Source organism: Lepisosteus oculatus, chromosome 15 (genome assembly GCF_040954835.1).
Source record: "Lepisosteus oculatus isolate fLepOcu1 chromosome 15, fLepOcu1.hap2, whole genome shotgun sequence".
Lineage (NCBI taxonomy): Eukaryota > Metazoa > Chordata > Actinopteri > Semionotiformes > Lepisosteidae > Lepisosteus > Lepisosteus oculatus.
The window spans coordinates 20,750,246-20,768,468 of NC_090710.1; the positions used below are offsets into that span (position 1 = coordinate 20,750,246).

Sequence of the window (18,223 nt, forward strand, 5' to 3'; positions counted from 1 at the left end):
TCCAACTGGAGAGGCTTGCTGTAGGGGTCTGTTACTGTAAATACGTTTTTGTGCACATATACTGTACATGTAGAACTCTTTTACTCTTTACATATTGAGAGATTAATAATATAATAAGACAGAATACCTGCATCCTTCTGTAAAAAGCTTGGTAGCAGTGTCTGGGGCAGGGTTTCTGGTAGAGGGTACCCATTTTTCCGAGCCACGATGAGGTGAAAGGCAGCACAGAACTCTGGGAAGGTCAATGCTCCATCAGAGTCAACATCACTCAGCTCCCTGCCACAAACACAAGGTCATTTGCTTCAAGCTCTTTCTACTGAGAAATGTTATTTTTTAGTACAGATGCAGATCAGCATTTAACCAGTGGTTTTACAGTCTCAATTATCCCTAATTCTGAACCGCCTAATGTTAATTAAGGTAAGCAAGTCTGGGATTATTTTTAATCAAGGCCAGCAAAATCACCAATTTGAGGTAGCTTTGAAGACCCAATTAATTGCAGTAATCTTAGCTTGTTTATCTACATTTTTAATAGGTAGCCCAGTAATAATGATAATTAGGGACTGTGAATCCACATGTAAAATCAAACCAGAGGTATACATGCCCCATGCTAATCTTTTTTCAAAATTTATTGAAAAAGAAATTAATCTCTTTTGGGCACCACACTTGCAAGGTGTTTATAGAGTTGCTGCTTCAGAGCTCATGAGTACTGGGTTAAAATTGAGCCTGGGGTGCCTAATTTGTACATTTTGCATGTTCTCTTTGTATTTGCATCTGTTTTCTCTGGCTTTCAAAGACAAGCTGACTAACATGTCAGTGTGTGTATGCATGTATGAGTGTTCCTTATGATGTACTGTACGTGTGTCCTTTCAACAACCCATCACAGAAGAAGTGGCTAAGGATAATGGTTGAAACCGTTTTCTGCACTGAAATATCCTCCTTTGAAAGTTATGAATGACATTTAATGTTCAACTCTTACAATTCAATCTTTTGAGAAAGCATTAAAATTAGCAGAAACGGTGAACCTTAAAATTCTAATATGGTAGAGAGTAGAGATTTGTTTGGTCAAATCAAATGCTTTATTTGCCCTATTATGAGATTCTACTTTTATCATCTATAGTGGAACCTGGGGTTTCTTGCAGTAATAAATTTTACTGCCATCTCAAACAAATCTGTTAATGCAGGAAATGATTTCTTTTGGGTTTTGGGTTTGGGAAGAACATACCCATAGTCATCTTTTGTAGAAATGGTAGTTTGTTAATTATTATTCATGTTGATGTGATGTATTTTATTAGCATTGATAACTTTCCCTTACTGCTACTGGAAGAACAACCTCAGCTCAAATGCTGTGCACTAAGAAAATATTTCAGTCCTGCCCATAATCAATAGTCCAAACAGTTTGGGCCAGTTCCACTTTCTGATTCAATAACCTGACTTCTGATTTCACAAGCTGCAGATCACATTAGGTAATCAAAGGACAACATTTCTGTTCAGGATGAATTCCATGTAGAATGAACTGCATTTAATAGCGAAAACCTTTTTTCAGGCTTCAAATAAGAAGGAAATCAACGGGCATCAAATTGTGATGTACAAATGTATTTGTTTACTTAAAAATTCCATTTCAAACCATATTGGACCATTACATAACACAGAGTTTTTTAAGAAACGTTAGCTTCCTGCGAAGGACCTTTGCTTTATGTTTTAGGGAACAAAATAGTTCTAATTAAGAATACACCCATCTTCCCCCAATTTAATGTTTTACCCTCCATCTTTATTTCATTTAAGATTTTATTAAAACTGTAATAAAACAAGCCTATATATATATATTCTTCAAGTATGATTCAGCACTTTTTATTTCTTCTATTCACTTACCATATATGGGAGAGCTCTGGTATCGGAAGTTTAGATTTTGTAAAGAAATTCTTTGCCACAGACCCTAAAGCAGAAGAAAGGCAGTTGATAATTCATTCTGAGATGTATATGCTTGTGTTGACAATAAAAATAGCATGTGAAGAGATGCCTGTTTATTGAATTAAACTTTTTCAGGGTCTAGGAAAATTGCATTTATCTCCACAACTCAACACACAGAAATTAGTGAGGAGGCTTTAAAGATAAACTGACGACTGATGTCCCTTTTTTCCATTTGTCAATTCATTACAGCAAATGTACCATAAGGTTAGGTAAATATTCAGATAATCTCCATGTTGTGTGAAAGGCTATACAGTATAGTGTACAGAGCACCACCTGCTGGTTATAAAGATAACTGATACTGAGTTCACATATTTCACCATCTCTGAAAAACAGGACTGCTTTTCCATTGACTATGGCAAGGAAAGGATAATACACTGCATCAGGCTCTTCACAACTAAGCAATAAAACAGAACAGATTGCAGCGATGACAGTTTCACTTAAACTCACAAATCCATCTTCATCTCAAACACTAAGGCATTACTGGCCCAAGGTCATTTCAGGTACAGTATATATTTCTATTCTCTCGTTTGCACATGCCAATTGATTATAAAGAGATGGCTTTAAAGCGTAAATGGTACAAAGTCACGGAATGCAGTACATTGAATCAGGATAACAAAGGACCACGTGTATTAAACAAACCTTGATAAATGCATGACATCAGGAGACCAAAAAAACATGAATGCAGTAGCACGTCCTACCATATGTTCTGAAAAGAAGCACTCCCTGTTTGTAACTTAAAACAACTTTAACAGGAATACTAGTGACTTCATGTATCTACTGCAGCTAATTAGCAGACACATGAGAAGCTTTATCTACAGTCATTATATTCTCTGCATCTGATTTCTATTCCCAAAACTTTGGTGCTGCCCTTCAGCGCAATTTATCCTGTTGAATATAAACCTGACTTTCTAAAATGCAATCCTGACATTTAGGAGATCACAAGCGTTCTCTTTAAGAAGGTAAATGACTTGCTAATTTGTTTCAGGAGGTCCTGTGTCCGTTATCCCAAAACCTTTTGAGTCGGTAAAGTGGCAAACAAGAAACATCTTTTACTTTCCTTTGTTCTTTAACCTTCAGCTTTTTTAACTCCCCTTCCATACCCTGAAATGCTGCAGTCTAAAGGGAGTTGCAAGACGATCCTTTGATCTGATTTTGTTTTTACATATAACTCATATAACAGAAGGCATTACCCAAGATGAGTGCCCCAAGGTCTGGCTGCAGAGTTCTGAACTGGTTTGTGTAGTATTCCCGCTGTTCCTCTGTTATCCTCCAGGGGTCATCAGGGTAATCTACTGCGCTCTGCTGCTCTGGGATCCTCTCCACAGACTGGGTCTGCAGAAGCAGGCAGGGGCCCATCACTGCAGTGGCATGTCTTATCAATGCAAACTGCACTCACTGATGGAGTTTCAAACCCTGTCTGGTCCAGCAAATAAGCAAACTAATGGCGGATTAAATATTGCTTACCATTAATTCATACCTACTTTCAAAATGAATTACATCATAAAAAGTGTCCATAAAATGGAGAGATGAAATCTTGATAAAATCTCAGTTGTTAATTATTCCCTAAAACTGATTCCATGTTCACATGGAGAGGAAAGGTTGAGTTCATCACCTTTAAGTATATGGGTGTTTAAAGTCAATGAAAAGAGGAGCCAAGGAGCAGTGTAGAAAGCAAAGACAATCGAATAACACTGAAATCTGAAATAAAAAAAATCTAAAGAAATGTATACAGCCTGAGCAAGAGATGATGGTCTGATACTTTTGTAAATGGAATGATCACCGTGTAAACAGCATCCTGTCACAGAAAATAGCGCTGATTATAAATAAAATCACAGGCAGGTCTAGAGGGAAATGTCAGTATTCTTATTCTAAGAACTGCAGAAGAATTTTATTTGTGCATGAAAATTCAACCAAAAACAACTTCTTACTCAAAAGGCATATGGGCTCAGAAGAGAAAAAAAAAAAATTATTTAGCAGATTTACAGCGAATGTGTCCTGGGAAAGGAATAGAAACATGTACTGAGGCCAGAACAGTATGTGCTGGGGGAAATCTCAAACAACAGATAAAGATCAAAATGCATGTGTCTATGCTGTGTGTCTATGTTACGGATAATCCCTTTCAGTGAGTTTCATATAGTTTTAAAACAGTACTTTAAGAGATGGACCAGTATTCTTACTTGACTGAAAGTGACATTTATTTTAAATTGGACTTCTCCGACACTCTAAGAAAACTGATATTCTTTTAGATTTTATCGACAGGCAAAAATAAATATTTACTACATTATTTTCAGAAGGTTAAATCAAACACAGAGAAAACAACTCAAAGAGCATAAGATTTTGCAGAACACATGCACTGGTACCTATAAAGCAGAATAAAGGTAAGCATGTTTTTAATCCTGACAAGTTATTATACTCTTAAAGGTAATTAGCATCTTCAGGAGTGCCACCATGCATTACAATGGTACATGTCTGTTCACAATCCAGGCAACTATTGAGCGACAGCCATGTGGTTCAGCACCATTGTGCCATCATAATAAAATATTAATCATGGAATAAAGGTAAGGCTGGATAGTATTTGAACAATGTGTAGAGTCGTTAAGGGGATAAGTGGCTATTGAACTGGAAAACATCTGTAATTATCACAAGTAGATGGCACGCTTAATGTGTAATGAAAAAGCGGCTCATCATCATCCTCAATGACAAGTGTATCCATCTAGATACCTAAGTGATGTGCGTATTAGCCTTTAACTGCGCAGTGCAATCATGCCCAAAAAATCCTGAGCCAAAAGCATACATTTGAAGATACCAAGATGCTTTGCATATAAAGATCTAAAATTACAAATTAGTTTATTTGAAATTGAAAGTCATCATTTTTTCTTTGTTGGTCCTACCACATGATTTTGGAAATGCACGTTGAGTATTTTTTAGATCTCAGATCATAGTTATGAACCGTGGAGGCACCACCGCCCCATAGAGGACCATAGAGGAGGAGAGGCACCTCTTACTGACTGCACTCCCAGGAGGCTACAGGGGCGCTGTGTTTGACGAAAGCCAAGAGAAACCTGCCTGACCATTCCCAGCCTACCCAGGAGTCTGCATTATTGGAACAGGACTTCCCTCGTTGGAGAATCTCGATACAGCCCGCTGAAGGAGCAAGGCTCACGCTATCATCAAAGACCCATTCCACCCTAGCCAGAGTCCGTTTACCTGGCAAGACACTTAAGATAACCTTCGGTGTCGTAGGCCAGAGAGCTTTAAGACCCGAAGGAACAGGTGTATGAACAGTTTCTTCCCAAGAACAGTGCGCCTGATTGCCAAGGACATGCAAACCGCTATAACATATAAGAGCTCCGTAGGCACAATGTCTTTTATAATGTATAACTTAGGAGCCATTCTTCTTATGTGATTTTGTTTTGCATAATAGTGTGTCCAGGTTGTGTATAGTCTTTTTACAGTTTGTGTATATAGTGTCCTGCTCAAAGTCTGTGTGTTTACCTTTTTGTTTTTATGTTTTCTGACTGAGAGAAACCGTGCAAGATTTCCAGTGCACTGTTCATGCAAATGGCAATAAAGGTACCTGAGTCACTCAGCCAGGTGTGTGCTGCCATTTGAGTGAGCTAGAGACATGACTCAAGCTTGAACCCGATGCCAGGGTCATAGAGCTTAACCTATACTTCAGAAGGTGCCTTTACAGAGTTTGCCAACATGTTTTACTAGGACATTCACACCCAATTTAGAATCTCCAATCGATCCTTAACATTTTGCCTCACAGCAGAGAGCCCTGTACCTCCTTCACAAGTGGAGAATAACAATTGGCAGACTGGATTGTTCATTCCATATCAGGTTTTTGGTATTTGACATGTTATATTCACTATAGTGATGTACAGAAGGATGGTGGCAATTAAAGGAGTGGCACAGCCCTTACTGAAATCACCCAAAACCCCACAAGTGCTGAGGAAGTCATAGTGGTTGGTGTTTTGTTGGCATCTCAGAGAACCCTGGCTGACTAATGCCAATTCTGAACTCTACATTTTGAATATGACAAATATTTTGGAAACCAGAGAAGCATCAGACATAAAAAATATCTGTTTGCCCTACTAAGCTTTGTCAAAAGGACATCACAATGTGTTTCACGTGATGACCTTTCAAGAAATCTTTTGAAACATAAAGTTCTAAAGAATCTATAGAAACCTTCCTTTAATAAATGCATGTGCTGAAGCTTTAGGTACTAATTGTCATTCTAATATTCTAGAATTTTACCATGCTGCCCATAATTTCTATTGCGGAAAAGTGGCAGATCAGAAATGGACAGGTGCTGTACATGCCTCAAAAAGTAAAGTTGAAATGTTTCATCTTTCCTGTCTAAAGCAAAACTGACAACAGACTGGTACATCACAGGCATGTATGAAAAAGTCTAAATTTTAATGCTACATTCCAACCATGTAGGTAAACACAAATAATTGCAGACAGCCAAAATGCTTTGAATTCATACCTTAAAATGGCATTTCCTAAACCCGCTCTGTTTTAAACATATGGTGCGAAGAACCAAAGCTAAGTCACGTTACACAGCTCAGAATGGGAGATGGGGGATGCAGAATTGTTACGGTAATCCAAAAAAATTTCAAGATATTGGAAAGCTTTCAAGATGTATTTTTTATTTTTAACATCACTATGAAGCACAACTGTTTACCTGAGTGACAGAGGAATGTGCCAGGCAGGGCTTGGATCCATAGTTGCTAGGAGAAGAGCTCTCTTGCTCGACACCAGGCCACCCTGACAGCTTATTTTCATAGGGAACTAAACAGGAAAAAGAAAACAAATTGTGACCTGAAGAAAAATCAATTCAGAACAATAAGTGGTAAACGTTTGTGAGCATATATTTGTTAGATCTTTTGTTTAAGCTTTAAAAAAATAAAATGTATGAGGACTTGCAATTCTTTTTTTTCCTATTTGAAAAGGGGAGAAACTCTTCCTGTATACAATGTGGTTTTCACATGCACCTATATTGTTGTTTTTGTTCCATAAAAAGTACAGTATTTCAATGATTGCTGAATACATAGTTTAGTTTCTCACCTTTAAACAATACATTGTGAAGTGCAACCCAGAAAGAGGTCAGGAAAGTACTAGAGGCATTTAACAGTGTACACAAATAAGGTATTTATTTAAATGGAAAAAACAGCACATTCTTAAGACAAGTATGCAGTTTTAATAACAAATATAAGGAAATCAGAAGTAACAGAATAACCAGACTACTGTACACTTTAGTGAATTTATTACTGTGAAATCCACATCAGATAAAAAAGTGGAGTCCTCTGCCTTTGAAGTGACTGACGGTAACCCTTGGCAATGCGAGTAAGACTCTCAGCAGTCCCCCAAGATCAAAGATGATGGCCAGTAGGTCTTCAGATAACTGAGAAGCCCAGTTCAAGGCACACCTATTATCCGTCAGCGAGGACATCCTTTTGTGTACGAGAGTGGAACTAGTCACCCTGGGCTGGTCTCCTTCTTCTTCATCCATCGCTGCCGTTCCACCTTTGTGCCAGGACACTGATCCTCAAAGTGTGCATGCCTTGATGGGCCATGTGGTGCCATGTCAAGTGCTCAGCAGCTTCAGGAAGGTCAAAAGGTCTCCATGCTTGAGGTCAGCCTTGTCCATTTCTGTCTACAACCTCTTTGGCCACCCACTAACTGTTGGCCAATGGAGAGCTGGGAGAAGAACACTTGATGAGGAAAGCGCTTCTCAGGCATCCAGAGGCAGTGGCCTGTCGGTCTGCTGTTGATTTCTTAATAGCAAGGCTTTGATGCTGGTGGAAATATCATCATGGCAAGTCCTCAAGTTGATCTACTGCTCCACCTCTATCTGATCTCCAGAAATTGATGCAAGCAAAGCAGATGTAAACACTCTCAAGAAACTTAATGTGAACGAAACAGAGCTTCCAGGCATCCGAAGATCTATCAGCTTCATTTAAATTTGGTCAAGTGAGTCCTGAAGCAAACATTTCCACTCAACGGTCAGTTAATTAAATGCATTTTAAAGGGCTTTCTTTGTTAGAATACTTCTCAGCTTGACGTGCCTGAAGTATCATGCTTAAAGCATGTGCAGCAGCCTGAAGGGGGCTGTCAGCTCTTGGCTGTTATTTTTGATTGAGCTTCCTTGCTGCTGCTGAGACTGGTGTTAATGGGAACTGTTGAGTGTATAACTGGAGCCCTGAGAAAATCCAGATTTTGCTTTGGGTAGCAAAGTCGACATATGTGAAAATGGCTGGCCCTCCGTCACATCTGGATCTTGATCATGACACTTCCACTGAGAGGTAGCAGATCCCTCTGAGAAATTAGTTGATGTACAGGTTTCATCAAATCAAACTACAATACATCATCTGTCAAAGAACCTATTACCTTCAGCAGTGAGTGCTGCTATTCAGGGATGAATCAGGGAAAGTACAGCATAAAAGTAAACAAAGCTAAAGGCTCAAGAGAAGAACTATATTATTGCATTCTCTGAGGACTTATAATGATTGAATAAATAATAGTTTATTAATAGTTGGATGGATCAAGAAACTGATAACTCCACAGACCATCATTACCATTATTAAATAGTCCTTTACATGTATACCCAAGCTACAGACTGTGATTTTATCTTGTTTAAAGGTTGGTTTTCTGTGTTTGACTGAAACCTGGCACATACATAATGATGGTCTTCTGTTTAACAAAACTGTCCCACCTGACTTACAGTTTGTTTGAACAATCTCACCCTTCCAGCCATGGTGGGGGCATAAATGTATCAATTATTATTAACAATCTCCTTTTCAGTCCTGTTACTGTACCTACAGTATTCTCTCTTCTTTTGAGTGTCCTGTTTTAAAAGTCTCTGTTCCCTATTCTACTATTATTGTTATTATCATAGATCCCCCAAGCCTAATGATGTCTTTTTAGGCGAGTTTGCCAATTTACCTTTTTTATGTTTGAGATTTAAGAGGATCCTTATTCTTTGTGACTTTAATAGTCATGTTGATTCATGGCCTTCCAATTTAGCTAAGGATTTTCTAGCTTTGCTGGAATGCTTTGATCTAACCCTGTTTGTTCTTAACCCAATTCATAACAAAGGTCAAACCTTGGATTTAGTAATTGCAATTGGCTCTTTAGTTTTTCACTTATCTCATCTTGAACTAGGCCAATTACTTAACATTTTCAATCTAGAATTTCTTAGTAAATTGGTATTTGTTCGAACTATCTATTGGGTCAGCAACCAGTAGCCATATCACCCTGCAACTCACAACTGGCAACCCACTGAAGCTAAGCAGCTTGTATCTTGTATCTATTTCTCGTATCTACTGTATGAGAAATATCCTACTTTGTCCTCATTGTCTTAGTGAATAACTCCCACATAGATCTCAGATACCTTTACTGTACTTCAAGTATGAAAGTTGACCAAAATATGTAAACAGATAAATAAACAGAGCATGTTTGCATGCTCTATTATTCATTTATTCACATGCTCTATTATGTAAAATTATTCAAGGCAGTGTCAGACATTCTGATACCTTCGGAAAACAGCATTGCTGGACTGAATGATGCATTTTTTCCCAACACTGTTTAATTTGGAATAGAATAATATGTTGCTGCTGCATATTGACATCCTTCCTTTTTCCATACATTTTCCCTTCATTTCTTATTCTCTGCCATTTATTTAGATGATACTGCTTACTGTGCAGATTCATTGACCTGCTTGAGAAAGCAAACTAGTTTTCAAGAAATCAATTTACAGGCTTATTTGATTCATTGTTTCAAGCACAGTGTGTTAAGCTGGGACTGATCTCTATCACAGAATGCATAAGGTATACCACTGTCAATACCAATATCTATTGTGCTGTGTGGATTCCCAAACTATTAAATATTATGTATTTTTTCAAAAAAAATACGTTCCAAAAGTGTTTTCCACTTTCTTTTACTTTAAACAAGAATATCCATTTCAAGCATTTCCTCACTCTCATGACAGTTCAGTACTACAGTACATAGCAGTTGTCTTGTCAAATCTGATCTGACACTTGCTGTTCTCACATCTCTTATCTCAAGCACAAATCTCATTCAATTGACTGGCATTATGATGAAGGAAAACTAGTGTGCTTCCACTGTGAGCAGGACAAAAACATTTTCAGTAAAGGATAGCTTTAAATCAGATTTTATTCTATATGCTATATACATGAAGCCATACTGTATAGCACACTTCTCCAGATACTGGTTCTGCTATTATAGTGTTGTGGCATCTGGTACATTACAGAATTACAGTTAGAAGTATCTAATTCCTCATATAACTGCTTCCATAATCTAGAGAGAACAATCTGTTGCTCAGATAATTGATCTGTTTCTGCTCCAATACGTCATAATAAAGGACAGCTTCACATAGCGATTTCAGTCCATTGACTACTTTTAAATTAAATACTGAACCCTTTAAGACCTTGCACAATACTGCTATTTGCTAAAGAAGAGCCTTTGTCTTTTTAAACTAAATGTAGGTAATTCCTTGAGAACAGCAACAAATTACCAGTGTCACTACATTTGTTTTTAATACAAACAATAGACAATTTGTGAAAACTATGAAGATCACTTGAACATTTGCTATGTATATGTTTGCTTTGTGCTGCCAATCATGTCGATTTCACCTTCACCTGAAGTTGTTCTACTGTCATTAAAAAGTCTTTAAGAAAAGAGTCATGGTTAACAAGTTGTAAAATTAAGAAAAAGAAAGGCTTGTATTGAATATGAATTCCATTCCCTTCTGCTTGCTTTAAGCTGGTTTGTATGCCAAGAGCGAGACTGATTTGATGAGGTTGTTGAGGTGACAGTCCTGAAGGTGACAACTTTTAATTAGACTTAGTGATGCTGATGCCTTTTCAGTGAGTTTTATCACCAGGCATGAGGCCACATCATACATGAAGTAAAACAATGCTTTGGGAAATATTTTACAGTGCAACTATAAAGAACATGATTGCTACTACCAACAATTAATTCCTCATACCGAGATAAGTATACACTGATAATTATGTTGGTACGTAAGCTTGATAGTTAGAACTGTGAATAGAAAACACTAAATATAATAAAGGATAGTAAACAGATTAGTTCATTTTACTCAAGGGTATTATTTAAAATAGTTGTAGTCCATTACTTAATTATTTAATGCTTGAAATTTGAATAGGGATGTACCGGGCATTCTAGGACAATGGGACACCTGATGTTCAAGGTTGCTTAGTAACCAGTGCAGCAACAAAACAGAACATTAAATAACTGTTCATAAAACAATTCTTACAAAGAACTTTGATCACTTCTGAAACCAAGAGGAGATTTAACATCCTTCCCACATCTTAAGACTCAACCAAGGTTATCTGACCTCAATGTGTAAACTCTCAAATGTATATCTGTTGAAACTTAAAAATCTAACCATTTAGCTATGCTGGGCTTGGAAGCCTGTGCTTTATTTGAAAATGAACAGACAAACTCATATTTGTCTTTCTCCTTACAATAACAACAACCAACTTTTGAGTCTTTTGCTGCATGGTTGGAGTGAATTAGAGATAACTCTCTCTTCAAATCTTACCTTAATTCCACATCTGTGAATGTAACGAAGAACTTGAACTGAGAAATGGTTCAAGAGGTAATCGGAATTAATAAACATCAGCTGACCCCAACTCTGTTTTGCTATTAGAAATATAAGCTCTGTCCTGTTATACAGTAGGTTCAACTGCCAGAGAGCTGCCTGACTTGGGTAAGATCCTGGCAACCCCAAAACCTTTCCAAACAGCACAGAGTTTAAGGTAGGACTAAGAGCACATGCCTGCTCTTGCATTGGATATCCCAGTTCATCACAGGGCCATGGAAGAAGGGATAGTTTACTATAGCCAATCAAACCCACCCAGTATGTTTCTGATGGATAGGAGGATACCGGAGCACCATGAGTTCAGAAGGAGAATATACAAATGCCACAGCAGTAGCACCAACCCTTACAACCGCAAGCTGCCCTTGGAATAAGTTATAGCAGTAAAAAGAATTGTTACCACATGATTAGCTAAGGAAAGTCATTAGCACCGCACATCCCATTTGAATTTTCAGATTACCATTACTGACTTCTCTTCCTAAATCACGAGTTTTCCAAATTTGGACCCAAAACATTTTTCTCTCTTCCCGTTTCCATAGTTGAATATGAAATGGATAGTTCATCATGACCCTCTGGAGGCAAACAGTGGCACAGGTGCTCTGCTAAAATGGCCTGTGGGCTGCACAGTACAAACAAGTGCCAAGCCCGCTGTCCTAAATAACTCGTCTCTTAGGGGCTCCAGCACTCTCTGGAGACACCAAGGAGGGATGCCAGTCTTGCAGCTCTGAAACCAGCAACCACACACAGCAGAGAGTGTCTTTTTAACTTACCACAGGCAACATGGCTCCACACCGGTGGAGAGGCACATCCCTCACTCTACCAAAGTGCACAGGATGTCGCAGGGTTCGATGTGCTGTTGAAAGCCGAAAGAGCCGTGGACTACCAATCCCTGTCAACTGTGTACTGCTGCCTGGGGGATCCCTATCTTAGTCCACTTTACTCATCGCTAATATCGCTTAACTAAGAAAACGGAACCTGATCCACATGGGCTATACTTCTACAATGCTATATATACAGTACAGTAGAGTATATACCAGGTGCATCAAGTCCCCTACGCTGAGCATATGTTTCAGTATATCTTGTTTATAATGTGTAAAATAAGTACTACTTTTTAAATGTATTCATCTTGTAATTTTAAGATGATCCTGGTGTGATATTAACAATGCAGAAATAATTAGCTGCTAAACGCTTTCAAACAATGCCTCTGTGGTTTGTATTAATGAATTTGCAGCTTATGGATACACAGAAAAATAACGGGTCATTAGTCTAGGCACAGAGTTGAGACGCACCGCTAGAAAACAAACAAAGAAAATATTGTAATGAACACTGCCGTATGAAGAAGTCAAGGCAGGCAGGATTTAGGATTAAGAAAAAGGATGAAGGGATGAGACTAATAACGTGCTTTGAAAAAAACAACTATTTTTACTTCCACACAGGTAATGCAGGGTGCAGTAACAGCTGTTTGCACTGCATATTAATAGTGTTAGTGTCTGACAGTTCAGTGAACCTCAAGGAAACGCAAGAGACAGTTTTAATTAACATTATAGTCATGGAATGCACAGAAATGTAGCGTAGAGTACTTCTTTTCAAATCCAGCATTTTGGAATATCTCAGACTGTAACTGACCCGCAGCATTAACATCTGATAGTAATGTATTTTAAAAAGGGCACATCACTGAGCAAACGATTATTGAAACCCATTTTAACAGAAAAAATAATGTGATAATCATGCACAAATGTTGTAATGTTAAAAGTATTATTTTGCCAATGTCCTGCAGGCAGGCAGGCCAGTAACTTTACCCTGAAGACTGCACTGACAAGCTGTTACCCCTGATTAGGTTATGGTCACTGCCCTGATTCTGGGAAAAAGGAAAGAAGGGATTGCAAAACATGTCTGGAATCTAACAGCATTCAAGAATTTTAAATACCATTTCTTTTCCCCATGGTGCAATGCATACAAGGTTTTACTAAGCATAAAAGATAACAGATAAAAAAAAAACAACCTTTGTCTCAAACCCACAGCAAAAATGTGACTGAAATTACTGATTTATTACTGGAAAAAAATGTAATTTTTGGTTAACTGTAAGATGAAAGAGGATATAATAGCTGATATAAAAAGAAGAGAACAGCTCTGCACTCACTCACTTTAACTCACTCTCTCCAGACCTATTTATCATGCTTCAACTAACAAAATCCCCCAACAAACTTTTTTACATCTTTCACTGCTTTCCCTCACCTTTCTCTCTGTCACTGGCGGACATTCCCTCTTTCCTTGACTCCAAAGTCCCTCCCTCACCAGTCCCTCCCAACCTCACCTACACCTCTAGCTCATACTCCTCCCTTCCAGGGAGTTTTGATTGATTTGTCCCTTTATTTAATGCATTTTCTACTGTAATTCTTAGAAGGTACCTATGATAAGGGTATTGTATACACAACCAATATAATTTAATATTAATCAAAACCGGCATTAGAAAGGTTCGAAATGAAATGGGGCCACTGTGATTGATCATGATTCTAGTTTTGTTGCCAATTACAAATGCAAGAACCACATTAAGCTCCTCTTGTTATTAACTTCTTTGGTCCCGAATTACATGGGTTACATTGACTTTTATACAGTACATACACATTTTAGTAACAAGTTATGAGTTTGGGTGGCATCACCTGGGTCAAATCCTTTGCTCCAGGTGGCAGCACCAGTATCCTCACCTTTATAGAGGATTGAACCCTCTGGTCAGCAGCTGGAGAGCCTTAAGCTCTTTTCCACCCTGGCATCCCAAGCTGCTTAAAGAATAATGCCAATGAATCTTCCTGTACGGTTAGGTAGTTGGGCTGAGATGATTACAGCTCCTTGTGTTATGTGCTACCCACTTTCTGACTTACAGTAGATATCTCATGGGTGAACGCATGTCCTGTGAACACATGGCTGTAATGGACATTCTTGATACCTGCGATGAGGCAGGCTGTAGGTGTTCTCTTACCTGTGAGAGGCTCAGGGTTGTTTCTGTGTTTGCTGGAGGTGTAGCTGTGGGTGGAGCTGGGGTGGCTAGCTGGGGAGTCGGGTGGGGAGCTGTGCGGAGACCATGGAGGGGACCAGGGCTCCTGTCACAAAACAAAAAACAAACAAACCACACATGAACTTGAACTTGAACTTTATTGCCATATGTAACCGGTACTGGTACAATGGAATTCTTACTTACAGAAAGTCTCTCGATTGTAAAACAAGTGTAAAAAACAAAACAAAGTGCATTCAAAATGACAAGGATTTTGTCTAGGTATTTGAAATTAATAAATGACATGCATTCCACATACGAATACCTACTGTAGCTCAATGGATGTCTTAAAGATTTAGGAGTTCATGATTAAATTACCTTATTATTAATTACTTTCTAGTAATAGCAAAAGTAGTGATAATAAGTAATAATACAGAGTAATTAGTATTATTAAGCAGTAATTCTAGTATTTAGTACTTTTGTTTCGGCTGTGGAACCTTCTTCAGTGTTTCTTTTCTTCTCTTTTCAGTGTGGAATAAACCTTTACTTGTTCCTTTGCAGCCCACGCATGCTGATGAAGCTACCTACTATAATTAGTACTTTATGATTAATTTACCATTTTATGAATTTGAGACTCATTCTCACATCATATCTCTCCCCAGAGCTGAGCTCTTAACCTGAGATTTGACCTTGGAAGCTAATTACAGGCTACACGATAATAATTTGACCTCAGTGACAAACTAAGCAGCACTTGTGGAGAGCAGTGATGATGCTTATCAGGGGGCTGTGAGAGTAAGTCTTCCCATGCAATGAAGACATTTTAAAATCTGAAAAAATCTATGCCTTTCAGTACAATTTTTAGATATGTCCAATAAGGACGTAAGAAAGGATACAGATGGAAGGAGGGCATTTCAGAGCTGGCATCAGGTGATACGCACCCGGGCCCAGACCTGATAGGATTGCTGTGGCTCAGGGCATTCCCTACCCTAGGGTGAAAAAAAACAAAATGGCGCCCAGAATAACAATTTTGCACTGGGGACCAAGGAAATGTAGCACTGGACCTGGGCCATTTGGTCTTTTCTTTAGCAGCTAATCTGTGGATCTAGTAGCTGATCAGATGACCTCATTCATCCTCTCTTGAATTCCACAATCCCATCAAATCTTTCACCAACAAGTAAGCTGTTTTATCTGGAAAGAGCACACAGCTTATTTCATAGAAATAGAATCAACTAATAATGTACATCTAAGACATTAAAGTGAATTTCTGGGATTTATTTCCTTTAGTTTTGGGCATTGTGTTTTTGTTTGTAGATTTTCAGATCGACGCAAGCATGAACATGAAAGTGACTGATCAGGCTGACATACTGGGCAGGGCTGTGGTGAATGAGAGATAGTGTTCCCGAAAGGGATTTCAAGGAAGCACAGCAGGGGCCACTCCTTACTTGCTTATCAGCGGTACTTTCCGTGTGCCGGTAGGAGTTCCTGTCCAATAGGGGTCGAGGAATCATCACAGATGGTGTCCCAGACTGATGTCCCTGGCTGTCGGTGGTTTTGGAATGGTTTGGATACCGTAGCTCTGTGTCATTTTTCATCCCTAAAATTCTGGGGAGGGGCAGCTCTGCGAGCAAAGGAGAAGAACATTGAAAGCCACACAAGTTAATAGGAAAACAAAGTGATTAAAGGAAGATATACCAGCAAGGCAAATACCGTAAGGGGCTGGTAGAGCGCATCCTTATTTTTGAATTCCCCCTTTTTACATTAAAAAACAATATTAAATGTCAACATAATATACAGTAACAGGTATTCTAATTCTAATTAAAAGGTCTTAAAGCTTACTTCCTAGAAACCTAGGAATATACTACAATAAGGTCACACCTGATGTTACTACATACTATACTGTGTTCACAGACTGAAGTGTCTAGCCTTTAAAAAGGAGTGTAACATCATTTTTAAGGAGGTAAATTCAGAAGAGTCTGAAAAGAATATAACATCTTGCAACTGATGACATTTCAAAGAGACATTAAACAGGTTTCATTAAACAGATTTGAACAAGTTTTGGGGGGCCTTTTTGCCTATACTGAGGACGTAGTTTTTTTCCTTCCGATTAGAAACAACCCCCAATGTGTTAAGCTCCTGATCCAGTTTTGTGCTCACAAGACCACGGCTCATGACTTACCACTCTTAATGCTTTCCAGGCCTACCGGGAGACCAGATTGTGCTGCAGCTAATAACTTCAGAGCAATATAAAACTGCTTCGTGCCAAAATATCCCAGACGTTTTGCGCCACACACTTCAGTAATCTGTAAGAAAGACCAGACATAGACATAAAATGCTTCAATGCCAAAACTATTTACAACAAGATGTACTGTAAAACTAATGTTTAATTATATTGTTCCTTAAGAAAAGCAAACAACTATAAAGAAAAAATATGAAGTAATTGATCCAAATGTATATATGTTTTGAAAGAATACCCAATTATGGCAAACCCCATGAGAGTGTATGGTACAGTATATACAGTACTGTAGGTGTTTGTTGTGCATTGTCAAATGTTTCAGACCAAACTGGCTGCTTTGAAAACCTGCAATTACAATACTAAACCAATGTTCCATCCTGTTTGTGCTGTGCATATTTCAAGGACTTTTAGCATAAGTCCTCTTAAGAACTGAACATAAGGAAACCTCGGTATAGTTTTCACGGAACGAGAACATGCACTTTGCTGCACACCAGAGCTTATCTGCAATTTAAATATCAGACTAGAAAGAGATACGCTTAATTGTGTTTAAAAAAATTAAGAACCACGTAGCAAACATTTTTGTGGCCGGTGTCAGGAAATTGAAAACATACTTGTTTATTCATTTTAAAACCTTGTCATGGAGCAAAAACATACAGCTCATTAGATTTGATTTATTTAACTGGTTTGTTTCAGGAATCTTAAAAAATAAAGCCTTTTTTATTTCTGATGCAATCTTTATATTGGCTTTTTATCAGTAAATACTTGCACTAGTGTTTTCAGCACATATGTTTCTACCTTCTTCCTGTTTCTAATCAGCAGGAAGTCTGATTGGCTTGTTTAATGAACTGTATTTTGATATTTCCAACTAGATATTTCTACATAACTATGTAGACCATGTGCCATGTCCATGATCCATAGATATGAATTTCTGACCTTTGTCATTAAAAGCTTTTCCTACCTGCCTGCAGGCCTTAGAGGGTTACCATAAATGTCATACTACAGAAAGTATAAAAAGTATATAACACTACTGTTAATAACCTTTCAGAAACAACCTTAAAATTGCAACTTGCCTTTGTGTGAATATAAGAATATAAGAAAACTGTAATTAGGTGTAGCTTTTTATTGTTATGGCCAAAGAGTAGTGTAACTTAGCTACATTTGAAAAGATCTATTAACTGCCGTCATACATAAAATAATTAAGGAATTGTATTTAAGAATTATTTCAACAGGATCTTATCAGTGATGTCTTGATCCTCCTAAATTCAACAGCTGAGAAATTGTAAAATTTCAAAAGCTCAGTCCTCAGTCTAAGTCTTAAAGACAGCTGAGCTGAAATCAATAAAAGTCTCCATCCATTCATCTTCTAACTGCTTCATCCAATTCA

At 38.0% G+C, this 18,223-nt stretch overlaps 1 protein-coding gene across 3 annotated transcripts in view; it reads right to left on the reverse strand.

The window, feature by feature from the left end:
• reps2 (RALBP1 associated Eps domain containing 2) overlaps nt 1–18,223 on the reverse strand; it is a 65,949-nt gene that overhangs the window by 30,244 nt on the left and 17,482 nt on the right. For all 3 annotated transcript variants that reach the window (XM_069178904.1, XM_069178905.1, XM_069178906.1), the window contains 7 exons: nt 16,783–16,906; nt 16,049–16,224; nt 14,595–14,715; nt 6,659–6,765; nt 3,159–3,300; nt 1,870–1,933; nt 128–276 (listed from right to left, as the gene is read on the reverse strand). In XM_069178904.1, the coding sequence (XP_069035005.1) occupies nt 128–276; nt 1,870–1,933; nt 3,159–3,300; nt 6,659–6,765; nt 14,595–14,715; nt 16,049–16,224; nt 16,783–16,906 (883 nt within the window). The remainder of the gene's footprint in view (nt 1–127; nt 277–1,869; nt 1,934–3,158; nt 3,301–6,658; nt 6,766–14,594; nt 14,716–16,048; nt 16,225–16,782; nt 16,907–18,223) is intronic.